This window comes from Pelodiscus sinensis, chromosome Z (genome assembly GCF_052426305.1).
Source record: "Pelodiscus sinensis isolate ZL-2025 chromosome Z, ASM5242630v1, whole genome shotgun sequence".
NCBI lineage: Eukaryota > Metazoa > Chordata > Testudines > Trionychidae > Pelodiscus > Pelodiscus sinensis.
Window position 1 is genome coordinate 33,432,074 of NC_143085.1, and position 16,095 is coordinate 33,448,168.

The window sequence follows — 16,095 nt, forward strand, 5'->3', positions numbered from 1 at the left end:
AACCCAGCCACAGTGGATCAGACCAATGGCCCATCTAGTCCAGGAGTCTTCTGACAGTGGCCTGTGCCAGATGCTTTAGTGGGAATGAACAGTCCAGGGAAATTTTAAGTGACCCATCCCCTGTCATCTGGTCCCATCTTCTGGCAATTGGAGGTTTAGGGACACTTGAAGTATGGGGCTGTGTCCCATTCCCACCTTGGCTAATTTCTGTTCCTGTCCTCTAAACTTCTCTAATTCATTTTTAAATTCAGTTATGTTTTTGGTCTTCACTATGTTCCCTGCCTACAAGTTCCACAAGTTGATACTGCATTGTGTGAAGAAATACTTTCTTTTCTTTATTTTAAACTGGCTACCTACTAAGAGTGTCTCAAGAGTTTCCTAGAATGTATTAGATTGGACACTAATGGCTATAGATCTCTTAATATTTGCAGGTGAAATGGGAGTGGGAAGTGACACATTTTCTTCACGTATTAATTACTTTTACATTTCCTAATTCTGTTTTACTTTGTTCAGCCTACAGGATCATTTTGTCTTGTATGAGACTGTATGAGTCTGTATGGCTATAACTAGACATGGAAAGATTAGATTTTTATTCATCTCATGTACTTGCGCGCACACACACACAACTTCTTTTAACACAACTTCTTTTAACACACAAAGCTTTAACTTTATCAATATCAGTATCTACTCTTGTTAAATATTTAATATCTGACCCCATAATTTCCAACAACTCTGAACATTTAAATAGATAAAAATGAATGCAGAAATCCATAATTTTGTGCACCTATGAAGATGAGTTGATAAAAATAGAAAAAATGCTTAAAAGTCTCAATATAATCCATCAATATTATAAAAAGAATAACAACTGAGTTTTGCAAAGCCTAAGTATGCCATACCACTTGTCTATGTATCAGACAGTTACTGGGTGGTCTAGGACTGGGTCTATTATGCAGTGCTGACAGTGCTGAGCCTTTTGGGCAATTGTTACATTGACCCTTTATGACCAACTTTAAGGCTTAATCCAGAGCCCATGGAAATCTGTGGGTGTCTTCCCATTGACATTGACAGGTCCTTGATTGCTTTCCAGGACAGTGGAAGTGAAAGATCCTGGATATTCTTGGTAAAGGGTGGGGTCAGGGTAGTGTTTTCCTTTTGTTTGAACAGCTTTATATCTCCTGAAATGGGGAGGATGCTCTCAAAGGTACCGCTAGAGGGCTGTGTAGTCCAACAAGAAAGACCACAGGATTGTGGTTGCCCGGAGAATGACATGGGAGGTAAGTGAGGTGTCTGCTTCCCTCCTAAGGGGTGAACTTGAGACCATCAACCTTTGACAATACCCATTCTTCATTCTTCTCCTTCGAATCTCCTTAAGTTTCTTCTTTCCTTCTAGTCTCCTTCTTTTCTCTCCTCACTGACTTCTTGTTGAGTTATCCTGTGGGAGGCACTGCTACTGAGGGAACACTTGAACAAAGGCTAAAATAATTATCTGTGGTGTCCATGAGAGCAGGGCTCGCCAACACTGTGAATGTTGCGGTTGTCAAAAGTCACAGGTGTGGTGTCCTGACGAGTACCATGCTAAGTTCAATGATAACCATTTGGCTGTGTGCATGTTCGTGTGCTCCTTCTGCATGTTGTGCTTGCTTGGTGCAAGTAGCCAGCACAGTAGACTGAGTGAGCTTCCAAGAATCACAGAATCAGATAGGATACGAAGGCACCTGAGTTAGGTTTATTGTTAATGAAGCACAGAAATGGCACTTGGCAGACTCTACAAGGATACTATGAATGCATGCCTGTGACAATGGATCCTTATCAGTTTGTGATAGGGATACGCTCCCACTTCCTAGGATGGACCAAAACTTAAGTTTGAGATGCCCCAACTTTTATAGACTGAGATGAAACAATCTGTGATACATATCTTACTGTGTTAATGATGGGTGTGTTACCTCCCCTTGTATTTTCTTCCTGATACATCAGACAGTGCATCCCTACTGACCACCTGTTGTGCTTTTACTCCTGATGTTTCAGACAAAATATCATTATTCATCACTTTTGTCAAATTATTTTATCATGTGCTAGGTGTGCCTTGTACCATGCTGCTCTGGAATGTATTTACATGTTCCGTGTGTTTTAGTAGTGCTAGTGCCGAGTGCATGCCCCAGCCACTGACTTGCAGGGAAACATTTGCTTTTGACAGGGCCTGCCTGTTACTCAGACTATAATTCTTGCTGTCTTTGGTTCAGGCTTCAGGCCTTACACCAGCCTAGTCTTCAGGCTCTTTCTTTCTCCTACAAATGTCTGTGTTACCCTGTCATATTCTGTGTGCAGGCGTCTCATGAACCGCTTGGAGGACATGCGCAGGAATGTGGCCGGCGATGGTGTAAATCGCTGCATCCTGTGTGGAGAACAACTGGGTCATCTGGGATCAGCTTGTGTAGTATGTGAGGACTGCAAAAAGGTGAGTCCTTACCTCGGCTGCACTTGAGAACAGCAGATAATACTGATGGCACAACCTCTAACTTGTGTGTTTGGGCTTCTCCCATAGCTGTGACATCGGTTATCTTGAGCAAATCACATAGCTTGAGATTTCTGAAAGCCAAGTGAGGGATTTAGACATGCAACTCACATTAGCTCTAATGGATGATGTGTGTAAATGAGATCCGGCAGAATAACAAGGGTTTTTTTGTTCACATTCATTGCTGAAAAGATGAGAAAATTGTTTTGGGTAGAATGGTGTTTTGTTTTCCATTTGGTTTGAGGGTTTTTTAGGTTTTAAATTAAAAAAAATAAAATTGAAGTAAGTTTTGGAACAAAAATTCTTTTTTTTTTAAAATTGAGATTTGTTTTGGAAAAAGAAAGTGACAATCTCAAATTTGCAAGATGTGTTGCTTGATTCAAATTTGCATTTTGTTTTGCAGGGGCATGAGGAAATGTTTAGTTCAAAAATATATATAGTTCCCAGCATTAGTCTGAATCTGGTCTGCTTTGCAAATCTCAGTCTTAAACTTTGTACCCCAGTAAAACAAACCCCCGTCCTCATGGCTTTGTGAGAGTTCATGAGAAATCATTTTTCAACCATTTTTGAAGGCAAAAATGCCATATTACGTGTTAACTGTAATTATTATAGTTAAATCTGAAACAATGGTCTTTAGTGGTGCTTTGACATAGCAGAACATGTGCTATACAAAATGCCCATCTGTTTTGGACTCACCCTAACATCCCATCACAGCAAGGGAAGTACTCCTGGCAAAGTTTCAGTCTTAACTGATCACTTATTTATGATCCTTTGCAATGAGATCCAAACACACTTCCTAGGGTGAATGATGGTGAGTCTTTAACTAGAGCAGGGTTCCTTTATTGTTCCCCACCAAGACTTTTCTGGCCATGCTCTGTTGCAGTGCTTTAGTCTCGTGTGTTGCCATAAGTGTGTGATTTTGTTTTGTTGGTAGAACGTTTGCACAAATTGCGGCGTGGAGACGACCAACAGCCGCCCTCATTCCATCTGGCTGTGCAAGATCTGCAGTGAGCAGAGAGAAGTAAGTGCTAGTACTGCTGGCTGGTTTTACTTCCTCTCTTCTGCTGCAGCAATGCTTTTGTTAAACCCTGTGTCTGGGGTTTCCTGCTGTTCGGTGGTTCCAGAATTGGTAGCATTTGCAAGACAGGGCTTTAATGATATGTGTACTAAACATTTCTTGATATTAAGCATCCTGCCATGTGGAGCATTATGTGGCTGTCTGCTTAAACAATATGCATTCTGAGTAGGCTTGTCCCAACAATCCCAGAAGGAACAGTGTTAATTAGATATTGGCCCAATTTCTTTCCCAAGCCATTGAAATCAGAGAGTTAATTAGCTTTGTTCTCTCTCTGCACCCTGACTCCATAGACAAACTCTCATTCAAAGCTGAAGAGCTCCTAGCTGGCAGGACCCTCGCGGTATAAATAAGGGTAATTTTTTTAATATAAAGCAGGTTGGACAAGACTTGCTTTCCCTTAGAGAAATTAACCTCTTTTGCTTGTAATGCTCATCTATTCTGGAGAGGGTTTCATGTCCATCAGCCCATCCACTGACTTGCCCTGTATTATGGCTCACAAGCTGAGAGAATTGTTTACTTGGAGACTTTCCCTTTCTGACTGGTTGCTCTGGATGTGTATGTCTGTTCAAAGAGAGTGGAAGCTGGGAGCCTTGGTCCTCCATGCTTCTGGGAAGACTGGAATGCAAGGCACCAATTCAGGGTTGGAAGACACCATGTGAGGCTGTTTGTCCCAGTGCCAAGCAGACATAAGGTGCTGCGATTCTGGGCTGGGAAGATTCTGCACTCAGTTTGCACTGGGCTTACGTCATTGTGCAAGATGCAGAACCATGGTGAGGCAAGTCCAGTCAGCTTGTGAGTTGGAGAGCGAATCAAAAAACGGCTGAGTGCAAAACACTAGAATAATCTGTGCAAAGCTGGCAGGAGAGTTAATTCAAGGCTGGTTTTCAGGAAACTCCACCCACCTCACGTTGGGTACCATGTTAATCATTTCCATATACCAGAGGGTAGGCATCAAATGGACTCTCGATGGCTGAGCTGCCCAGCCAGAATGTAGCTAAGGAGCAGTTCCTGAGAACGGATTAATCCTGAAATGTGGATCAGGTCCACCCAGATTGATAAACGGATGCTCATGTAGACAAAGCGCGTCCCTTATACTCTGCCTCTTTTCCCAGGTGTGGAAGCGTTCAGGGGCCTGGTTCTTCAAGGGCTTGCCAAAGCAAGTGCTGCCTCAGCCAATGCCCGTCAGCAAGACCAAGCCGCCCCAGGGTTCCAGCGAACCCGTCTCCTCAGAGCCACCTGCTCAGGACCCGAAACTTCACTCCCGCACTCTGGGCCGAGGTAGGGGGCGATTTTTATCCTCCTGTCTCATTTCCAGTTGCTCTAATGCTGCCTGAGGTAATAGAGGGCTGGGGCTGTGGAGCCATCAGCTGAGGAAGATATTAGTCAATTAGGGCCCTACCAGGGCTGTATAAATAAGGACTCCTGGAGGGAAGGAGAACACACACACCCTAGCTCTTGCTGAGGAGTAGGAGGAACCTGGCTGTCAGGGAAGGTGGAGGCCACCTGAGACAGAGCAAGGCTGAGGAAAGGCAGGCAGAGCTGCGGAGCCCTGGGCTGACCTCACTCCCAGGCTACAGTGCCTAAAGCAAGGCCTAAGAGTATCATGGCTGCAGGGAAACAGCCAAGGCAGAAGAAGGCAGCAGGTCCACACCCCCCTGCCGAAGAGAAGTGGCCATTTCAGACGGCAGTTTGCCCCTGAGGCAGGGGCTAGATGATGACTGGCATTGGGTCACTGAGGCAAGGTGGGTGTAGAGGAATTGGGGGTCCCCTGTAAGGGTAGGATCCCAGAGTGCAGTGGCACTGACCTAGGAGGAAAGGGTGCCGTGAGCAGGGACACCAGGTGAACCAGCAGAAGACCTGTAATAGAGGCTGGGACACTGACCACAGAGGGCACGCTGAGGCAGGGAGCTGATTCCCTGAGTACCCAGCAGGAGGCATTGCAACAGTGAGTGTTTGCCCCCGACGTGTTTTCTGATCAGCCAGTAGTTTTTTGGTTCCCTTCCCCATTGGAGGTAGCTGGGTGGCTCCATTCCTACTCCCTTAAAACTCACCCCTTGTGCACCTTCCATCCGGAAGATCTCCAAGGCCCTGGGCAATATTGTAAAGGTTTTCTAAGGTAATCCGAGACATGGCTACAGTAAGTACAAGACAGATTCACTGAAATGATTGCAGGGAAAGTGGATTCCTGTGCATCCTTGGCATTGCAGCAATTTAAAATAAACCCAAACAAAACAATTTTGGCCCCTCATGGATTCAGTTAAGAAGATCAATGGGCTGTAATGCCTGTTAGAACTAAAGGAGCATTCATACAGTAAGACAGCAATCTGATTGGGACTCTCGGTAAGCATTGGATTTTGCTTTTGTTCTGGAGATAAAGGAGAACAATGCCCTAGCCCTCCCTTGTTCAAAAGCTTTGGCTAACTTAATCAGAGACGTCTAATTGGACCAGATTTCTGCTAAATTCCAGCGTGGAATGAAATGGGGAAGGCAGCCTTGATTCTGAGCTCTAATGCTGGTCAGTAAAACCTCATGGGGAAGCACAGCTAAAACTCTTCTCATAGGCGATCTCTAGGTGGAGGGATCTCCTGGAACTCTAGGATCACATAATTGTCCATTCACTGAAGACTGAATCTGAGACGCCCTGCTTTAGTTTTTGCCTCAGGGAGATTTCATTGTCTGCCATGCCCAGTTCTGATCCTGGCCCTGTGCGGAGAACCCTTGCAAAGTTGCCTGTTTGTCTTGGCTTTTCTGTTGACTCAGCTTCTGCTGCCTCATCCCCTCTTCTCTTTAAAGTCACTATGCTGAGGGGTCCATGGGTATTAACCCCCTGTAAGTGGAAATTGGGTTGGCCTGAATCTAAGCCATACATCCCAGCCACAGGATAATGGACACTCGCATACACTTCAAACTTACGACTGCACAGCTGCTCCAGCTTTTGGCTGGCAGAGCAGTACTACAGCATCATTTTGGACCACTTCATCTTTTCCTATTGCTAGGAGTATTCACTCTATTAATTGCTCTTTCTTTGTGCTTCTCAGGCCAAGCTGAGACTGGGGCCCCTGCTGAACAGGACTCTTACGGTAAGAGGGCTGGCTTTCAGACTACCCTGCAAAGACAATTTCATGGATTAGACACATGTTTTAAATAAGAACAGTGGGAAAGGTAGGAAATAAATACAAATACCTTAAATGGTTTTGATACCCCCTCCCCACCCGAGGCAAATTATATATAAAGGAGTTGATCAGTGAATTGTTGTATCACACTCATCCTTGTGGCTTTGGCTACCCTTAGGTTGCATCTACATTTAAATTGCTACAGTGGCATAGCTGCAACACTGAGTTTTGCTGGTGTAGCGCTTCAGTGTAGATGCCATCTCAGGGACATGCTGTAGCCAGCCCTCCCCCACAGTAATCCATCAAAAGGGCCACAAAGTACATAAAAGCTCTAGCTTTTTCATGTAATTTATAAACAGGTGTATGGAAAAGGCTCATTCATCAAGAGATCTCACCAGTGCCATCCTGGTGGGTGGTGATGCCTGTGGCACCTGCCTCAGAAACACTCACATTCTTGGTCCTCTTATGGCTTCCACTTTTCCATTCAGAAGAACGTCTTCTGGCAACCTACCCCTCTCTGTAGCAAGATTTCCAAGCTCTTGCAAGCTAGTTTGATCTTCCCTCTCTTCTTGGGAACCCCCGCCCCCTGCCGCATGACTCAGTCATTCACAGCTGGACTTGAAGTCCCACAGGGAACATATCAAACAGTGCTGTTCAAGCGATTCTGTAAATTTCTGATTGAAAATATGTTGCCTAGTGAGTGGTCTGCAGGGGCAGGTCCCAGTAAGTCCAACAGGAGTGTGTCTGTTGATTTTCAGTGGGAATTGGCTTGTGCTGCTTGTCTGATTGTGTCGGGAACTTCTCAGGCTTCTGTCCAAAGCTATGGTTAGAGGTAGGTCAGCTATAAAACTTAGGTCCAGAGTTCAAGGTGCCCCCCACCCCCGACCCTGCGTCAGGAGATGTTTGGAATTTGGCTTTTGGTTTGGTCCCGTCTTGACTTCATGGGCTTTTGAAGCCGGAAGGGATCCCAATGATTGCTGGGTCTGACCTCCTGCATAACATAAGTCATAACAGAATCCACATTGTTTTTCTCGTCATCAATCAATTGCAAATATTAAGTCCTTTCTGTCGTGGTTATTTTTATCCCACGTTTCCAGCAAGCCCTGTAATTTAGCTACAGGAAACCTGTCATATAACACCACCACCACCCACTTCACAGAAATTTAGTTATTTTGGGCACTCCCACCTCCTGTACATTTCTCAGTTGAAATGCTGCAATTGAAAGAGCCAAACGGTATTCGTAGGTGGTGTTTCCTGACATGGATTTTAAAGCTCCTCTCAGTATATTCAAGTTATTTAATTTGAGTCACTGACCCAAGCCCAAAACGCTTCATGTAAAAGAAACTTTAGAGAGATGCAGCTGAGAATGACCCATCATTAAAGAGAGAGAGACCGCAACCCAAGCTCTTCTCTTTTCCATCCATGTGCGGAATACATTTTATGTGCACTGAGGCATGTTCAAATGTGCAGCACCAGTAGAAACACAAACCTAGCTGTGGGCAGTGTGCTCATCAGGTGGTCAGCATTTGAACCTCCTCTTATCGCCTGCACAAGTGCATAGCTTACATGAAACCCTGCTTCTAATCCTGAAATAGGTTGCCTCTTTGGCCTAGGAAGTCACTCAGTATAACCTACATTAGCACAGAGTGGGATACTGGCCCCTGCTAGTGCCTGCTACACAGAGAACATGAACTTACTACAGCCTCTATCTAGTGCTAGAAGAGCTGCTCTTTTAGCTTAAGCAGTAGAGGTGTATGCTTTTAGCACCAAATTCTGGCTTCTCACACAAATGAGAGTGGAGGCAGGGGTATGTTACCATTAATTTTCCCCATGTGGTGAAGGGGGATGCTTATGTTTCATTATTCCAGTGAGGTAGGTGATTTTCTTAACACCTGTCTAGGGTTGCCAGGTGTCCGGTATTGACCCAGACAGTCCAATATTTTCACCTCCTGTCTGGTAAAAAAATTCAGAAAATACTGGACACCTAAAATGTCCGGTATTTTCTGATTTCCCCTCCCCCTGCCAGGAGGCAAAAATACTGGACACCTAGCAACCCTACAGCAACTGGGCCCAGCCCCTGCCTCCCTTACACCCTTCCAACTGGATCCCCACCCTGCTTACCTGGTTCTACAGGGAAGCTGCCTTCTGGCTCCGGTCAAGAAAACAAGATGGCTGCCAGCAAAAATCCTAAAGACTTTTCTTAAAGGGGCCATACTGTTTTAATGCTGTTTTATTTTTTGTTTTTGTTTTTGTTTTTTGCTTAACTCTCGGGCTCCTTTTTTTTTTTCTCAACAACTTTGGTCTCCCCCCCTCCCCCTTTTTTTCTCCTCAACAGAATTTTTTCCCCAGTGTTTTTTTTTGGGGGGTGGGGGGGAGGGAGAGGTGTTTGGTATTTTTTTTGAGGGGGGGGGGGGTGTTCAGTATTTTTGGTTAAACCATATGGCAACCCTACACCTGTCCGGGTAGTCCAAAATTTTTAACCTGGTTTTTAACCTGGCCCTATATCAGACAGCCTCTTGCTGTGAGCAGGGGTGGGATGAAACCTGTTGTTGGTCCTGGATTGAGATTCCTTCAGGACCTATTACCTGGACTGTGGTGAACCAGGCTCCTAGCATGCTCCCTTCTTACTGTAGTAAGATCAGGTAAGCATAAGCCCATACGTCACAGGCTGGGTGAGAGGCCTGTGACCTGGATAAAAGTGGTCAAGGCTCTGCTTATATAAGCAAAGAGAAGCTGTGAGCAAGAGGCAGTCCCTGCTCACAGAAGCTGGTAACTACAGGACTGATGTTACAGAAACACTCAGACTTACGAGGTGCTAGGCACAGACTGTAAACATACCACAGAGGGATGGTAACAGAACACCTCCTTGAGAAACATCTTAGTGCCTCAAACCACCAAGTACAAAGTAATGGATTCCATCTAGCTAACGTCAGAGGGTGGCACCCTCAGGAATGATGTGTAACTTTTCTATGCCTGTGTATAAAAGTGTATCTTAAGGATATTGTCCTTGTGCAGCCAAGGGGGCAGTGGAAACCCCTGCCACTAACTGAGCTGATCCTGTTACAATAGGCATACATGTTAGTGGCCTGGTAGAGTGTGCTAGGTACAGTAATTCCTCATTTAACATGCTAGATATGTTTCAGAAAACCATCGTGCTAAGTGAAAATGTGTTATGCGGGGTCAATTTTCCCACTGAAAATAATGGAAAAGGTGGGGGTTGCGTTTCAAGCGTACGTGTGCTTGCAGCTGCAACCTGCACTTGTTAGCAGCTGGGTCCAGGACAGAAGGTTGGGGGAAAAAGGGAACTGGGTTATAGCAGGGAGGGGACGTGTTTGGCTCTGGGGAAGGGAAGCAAAGGACAGGGGAGGGGGCTTGCAGCCAGCGGCTGGGTTTCCCCAGCTGGCCAGTCACCGGCAGCTGCGCAGGGCTTCCTCTGCCTCCTTACAAAACGACGCAAGGCATCTGGTCAGAGATGGTCAACAGGGAACTGCGTGATGAGTGGAGAACCTCCACTACTTGGTAAGGAGGCAGACGAAGCCCCGCGCAGCTGCCGGTGACCGGCCAGCTGGGGAAACCCAGCTGCAAGCGGGGGGCAGAGTAGAGGGAACGAAGCATCCGGCCAGAAGGGGTCACCGGGGAACAGCACGACGAGCAGAGAACTTCTGCTGCTTTGCAGAGAGAGCCTCACACAGCTGCCAGCCACCGGCCGACCCTAGGGGAAATCGTGTTATTGCAGGGACAGGTCGTGTTGTTCGAAAAATGTTCCCAAAACAAAAATCGTGCTATCACGAAAACGTGTTAAGCGGGCATGTGTTAAGCGAGGAATTACTGTACTAGGACCATAGGTCATGGATAGTGAACCTGGTAGGAGCGCCTTTGCACCATATCTGATGTTGTGGTCTTTGGGGACTCTCTTGGAGTCTGCTGGGCTGGCTACCTGCGCAGAGCCAGTGCAGCATGCAGGAAGAGTGCACATGCGCTTGCATACCCCCACGCACACACCACCAAACGGATATCATCCAAGAACAGAGCAAGAAACCTGTCAGGGCACCACACTGGTGTCTCTTAACAACACTTACTGTACTTACTTAACAACACTTACTGTACTCCTGTGCATGGCTGGGGGTGTGAGTGGAGGTGCTTGGTCCCAAGCTCAATTTTCTGGTCTGGCTGTGAGCTGGCATTGACCATTTATTTGGAATTGTAGCCTCATGACTAAAATCCGACTCCTAGTATAAAGCCCATAGAATAACTTGACACCCATGTTTAATGCCAGGCACATGCTTCGGGATTGAGGCTGTCAGAAAAATTATTAGTGCCTGCGGGTTACTATATCTTCAGAGCAGCAGGTGGTTTGTGATCGGTGGTGCCTCTGCAGACTTAGATCTGGCCAGCAGTACAAAAGCAGAACCTGCAGCCTCATGTCACTGTGCACATTCTCCTTTTAGGTGGCCCGGAGGAAAAGAGGGGAGTGAGCAGGAAAACAGGTTTGTTTCTAAGCCATGGATGCTTTTCTTTCTCCCTTAAAGGATTCCTTCTCTTGATTTATCCCAAAGACAGAATTTGCTGTGGCAGATGCACTGTAGCTGCCTTCAGTAGCTTGGAAGGTTTGACTGTAAGTTAGTGAAGTCATGTTTAATTTACAAGTGCATGTATAATATTGTGACACAGCCATAATTACTTAGGACTTTACAACTGTCCTTCTGTCTGAGCTCTATTCTGTTATCACTGAGGAATTCTAACACCATAAGCCCTGTCACATGAGTTAAAGGAGACTCTCCAATTGCAATATATGGCTGATGACCTAAACTTGTGCAATTCTGTTTCAATCCAGTAGAGAGCAGCAGTGCATATAAATACTAGACAGTTGATTTGCAAGGCATTACACATTGTGTTTGGGTTTGAGTCTGTCTTTCAAAAAAGGTTAGCAAATATATATATAAAATGTTTAATTCAACTCTCTTTTTGTTTTTGTTTAGTCAAATCCCGGGACCCCAGCCATGATTCTGAACGTGGCTATAGTTCAGAAGAAGAGAATCCTGCTGCCTACAAGGGAAGGAAGGGGATGAGACAAAAGGCAGAATCAGGTAAAGATTTTCTAGCTTGTCTGAGAGACTAAAGCAGGGAAGTTAGGGATTCTGTACCATAAATAGGCCAAGATACGTCCTATTTTCAATGCACATTCAGGTGTCTCAGTCCAAGCCTTAGTGGGAATTCAGGTGCTGAATGCACTGAAATTTCTCTGAGTGAAAAGCAGAGAAATGCATTGAATGAAAATGCATTGAAGTTTCTCTGAATGAAAGGCTTTTCACAGGGCATGCTGCACAGGGGTGGATTTCACCCACTGGGAGAGGAGCTGTGGGTGGAGAAGGATTCTTAAGCTGCTAGTTGGGTTAAGCAGCACACTATCCTATCACCCAGCCTTCCCTCAAAACCTTCTCTGTGTGCAGTGACTGGGGACAGCAGCTAGCCAGCCACCCTCTTTAAATATGGCCGCCACTTGCACATTTCTTTTCCCAATATAGGCAGGGTCCAAAATGACCTTTAAGCCATCTGTTGTACTGCGTATGACCATTTATCATTATTTAACCAGGCTGTTCCTGGTTATCAGTGGCCTCTTAGTGTGCCAATGACTTTCCCCAGGCTGCCTGTTGTGCTTTTTTTTTTTAAAGTGTCCTGCTGTTCTGCAGAGACGAGGCTCCTGGTGTGCGAGGCACATTTTTCCCCCACATTATCTCTCTTGACACCTACATAGCAGCCCATATCTGTTGCTATACATGCTCTCCTGGTGTGCGGTGACCCTGAGAATTCATCCCAGGGTAAGGATGCCATTTATGTCATTAGATTTATGCCTAGCATCTGCAGCACAGGCCAGGTAAGTGCAGAGACCTTTTCCATCTCTGCGGGGGGGATTGCAATTTTTTCCACAAGAGGGTACCAGAATTCCTAACCAACATGGCAGTAATGTATTTGTTCAAACCGCTGGTATCCGATGAATGTAAACAAAGACAAAAACAGTGATTGTGGTTGTTTCTGAAGTGGAAGAATATTATGCCACCTTATAGGGCACAGTTAGGCTGTAACTTTCATTAGTGAGCATGAGACATTCACGTAAAGGGAAAAGTCCTGCAGCAGGTGCTTCAACCTGACCCCTACACATGGAGCCCAGCCTCCTAAAGGCATTTCCCCTTCTGTCGCTCAAGCACACCCCTTACAAGCTTCCCTGAAGTGTCTGAGTGGAAAGTAACCCCTTGCTCACCAGGACCCATTAGTGCCCCTGCATGGCATAACATACCCTGACTGCCCAGTGCTACATGCCTGTCTGGGTTAGGCCACGCATTCTTACATGTATTTAGTACCAATGCATTGCTGTCAAACAACGTGTTCTGTGCATTTATGCACGTAATTGTGGTTTGGTGTAAACAGCTGAAGTGCCAGATACACAGCTGGCATAAGCGGGAGCCACTCAATTGACTGAGCACCTGCTTCCCCAGCTGGCATGAAGAGTAAAGCGAACAGCATGCCAAGGGGCAGGAAAGCAGCCTTTCGCTCCTGATGACTGGCATCACTTGAGGTAGCAACCAGCATCACTAGAGTCCGCTAGGGAGTAGTTTCTTTTCGGGCCTGCCTAACAAAATGGTTCGATTGGAGACACACGGCAAAGCCATCTGCTTGGATCTGAGTTTCACCCTCCTGTGAGACAGTTTGAGTCATATGTCATTTTGTTCTTCAAAAGCATGCTCTCCACCAGCAACCTTCACTGTTGTGAACAGCCACCTGTTTCCTTGGCTGGCTTGATTGAACACATTTGTGTGATTCTAAGAACCATCTGCCATATGTTACATCTCACCAGGTGATAGATAGAACCTCTCTAGTCCGGCACACTCAGGATTTGTCCAATTCTGAACCAGAGAATTTTCCAGACCATGGGAGGTCAGTGTTATCTAGCAGCATTGCCACTGCTCACTGTGCTGTCGCCAGACATTGAGGGGTAAATGAGAGCTAAAGAACAGCACAGAACGCTGAGAGCCAGGACTGGTGGCTGTCCACAGACTTTGGGGGGATGCAGGAAACTTTGCCAACCCCATGATAAGTGGACATCCCGCTAAACTGAAATCATGACAGATGTCTCCGGACCAGAGAGTTCTGGACCAGAGAAGTTCAACATAGTAGCTGGCTATTGTAAGCAGGCCATTGTACGTTCCCTCTGGTCTAATCCTTCATTCCCATTGTCCTTGTATGCTAGGTGTGTAATGTTAGCTCATTTCTCCTCCCTTCCCTCCGTTTTCCTCTCTTCCTTTTCCCATCTCTCCCTCCCTTGCTGTGACATGTGCTTACATCAAAGGGGGAGATGAAGCTGGAAGCTGCCCTTCCAGAAAGCCAGGGTAGCTTTGTTTTAGGCAATAAAAAGAGGCTGATGCCTTTCCCAGAGTTCCTTTTTGGGGGTGATTGATTGTGATAAATGCAAATAGAATGGAGTTTTAGAATTGTGATCTAGACATGCCAACCTTCCCTTCTGTTGTTCTTTGCTTTCAGGCAGTGAACCAATGGCTGGTGCTTCTGGCCGGGGAAGCTACCCACCTCCAAGTCGCAAACCATCTGAGATCAGAATGGCTCCGAGTGGCAGTGAGTTTGCTGGCAAGGTTGCTGACACCTGGGAGTACACAGCAGAGAGCGAAGTCAATAGAAGCCCTGGAAGTGAGAGAAAGCAATGAAAATTTTACTGTGTGTGAGGCTGGGATGAGGTGCGGGGGGAGCAGTCACATGGGAACATTTTTAAGAATCGCTGACCTCTCTCCCCTTTCCTTGTCCTGCCCCCTCCCTCCTTATTTTGTCCCTCTGGGAGTAAAATCTGGGTGTGCAGGGCAGCATCCAAGACCTGCAGCATGGAGCTGTCAGCAGAACCCTCCTTCTTCCTAGTGTATGGGAGAGTAGCAAAGAGCCCTGGGCACATGGGGCAGCAGCTGAGTGCTCGGCTGGAAGTTCAGTTGTACTGCAGCACTCCCTGCACACTAGTTCCCACATCTGTTGAGGGAGGAAGGAGGATAAAGGGGGGGAGGTGGGGTTCTGCTTTTGCTTGCGTGCTATAGGGTTGTATAGAATAGGATGCAGGTACCATAGTCCGTCTGGAAAGAGATGGTCTTGAAATAAGTGGGGTGAATGGCAAGGAGTAGCCTGCTTTGTTCAGAACTTCCCCCAAACCTGTAAGCAGAATTGCCATTAAAGTGATAGCTTGTCATTCTAACATAAGCCTCAGTGCACCACGCTGAGCAGACTTGCCTATGGAGACAGCTGAATGTTGCTTCAGGCCACACAAATCTGGCTGGGATTCAGTACAATACCAGGACAAACACTCCCTTCATCTGAAGAGGAGGTGCGAACCCCAAATCCCAACTCTGCAGATTTGAATAAGACCTGCCTGTGTCCCTTCTTCCCCCAAGGGGAGCTCTGGCCCATGTCACTGTTGCTGAGCAGACTTGGACCTTACTTTTTTCTTATTCCCTCCCTCCATGCTGACACTACTTCCCTTCTTCGCTTTCCTGGCATGCGGGAGAACCAACCTGTTCTCGAGGCTATTTAGCTGAAATTGCCCTGGCCGTGCCAGTACCCATGTCTGGGTTTTGTTACCTAAGAATATCCAGGGGCATGAGATAAGCTGGCACAAATAATCACCAAAAGCTACATTCACAGCTGACTGTGCTAAAAGTGAATCTGCCTCAGAGCTGTGTGTGCGCAGCTGGGGCTTGCAGCCCCTCCCCCCCCTTAAAGAGAAATAGCACCATTGCTTGCCTGGGTCTATCTGAGCCGCAGAACAACAGCAGGATCGGTGAATAAGGTTTGCAGAGAGGTCCTGCTGCTGTTCTGCATGCCAGACTCCCACAGAATTCCTAGTAGGTTGGATTTTTAAAAATTTATCCTCAGTACTTAACCCTGAGGTAGATTAAAATTCTACGGGTGAGAAACCTGAGGTACAAAGATCAAGGGGTTTCCCAGGCTCCTGCAGTTTGTAAGCTGGAATTGGAACCTAGAGAGCCCTGAAAACCAGTCATTTAGTCAGGCCACTAGGCTGAATCTATGTAACACTTTCTTGTGCTGGTGTGTGCGCAGGTGTGTCTGTGAGTATGGAGAGTGTGTATATGTAACCCACACATCTAGTGTGGTTCACTGTCCCATGCAGTGGCACCTAGACCACAGCAACAGATAAAATCAAGAGACCTCTGCAACCTAGGGTGAGAGTCAGCTGGCTTTATAGCTCAAGCTATAGAAACTCCTACGCTAAACTCCCAAGGTCCCAGGTTCAGATCTGCCTAGTGGTGGTTATATGTTCGCGTGGGTGTGGAGTATATTTTCTCCCTTGCCAAAGCTAATCTTATTCCACAGTCCTACCCAGC

General features: G+C 46.3%; 1 protein-coding gene across 4 annotated transcripts in view; it reads left to right on the forward strand.

The window, feature by feature from the left end:
• RPH3A (rabphilin 3A) overlaps positions 1 to 16,095 on the forward strand; it is a 159,067-nt gene that overhangs the window by 101,581 nt on the left and 41,391 nt on the right. For 3 of the 4 annotated variants that reach the window (XM_089775195.1, XM_089775197.1, XM_075898757.2), the window contains exons 4-10: positions 2,326 to 2,455; positions 3,447 to 3,533; positions 4,703 to 4,868; positions 6,629 to 6,670; positions 11,152 to 11,190; positions 11,683 to 11,790; positions 14,240 to 14,401. In XM_089775195.1, coding sequence (XP_089631321.1) covers positions 2,326 to 2,455; positions 3,447 to 3,533; positions 4,703 to 4,868; positions 6,629 to 6,670; positions 11,152 to 11,190; positions 11,683 to 11,790; positions 14,240 to 14,401 — 734 coding nt within the window. The remainder of the gene's footprint in view (positions 1 to 2,325; positions 2,456 to 3,446; positions 3,534 to 4,702; positions 4,869 to 6,628; positions 6,671 to 11,151; positions 11,191 to 11,682; positions 11,791 to 14,239; positions 14,402 to 16,095) is intronic. The other variant, XM_089775196.1, reaches the window with a different exon arrangement.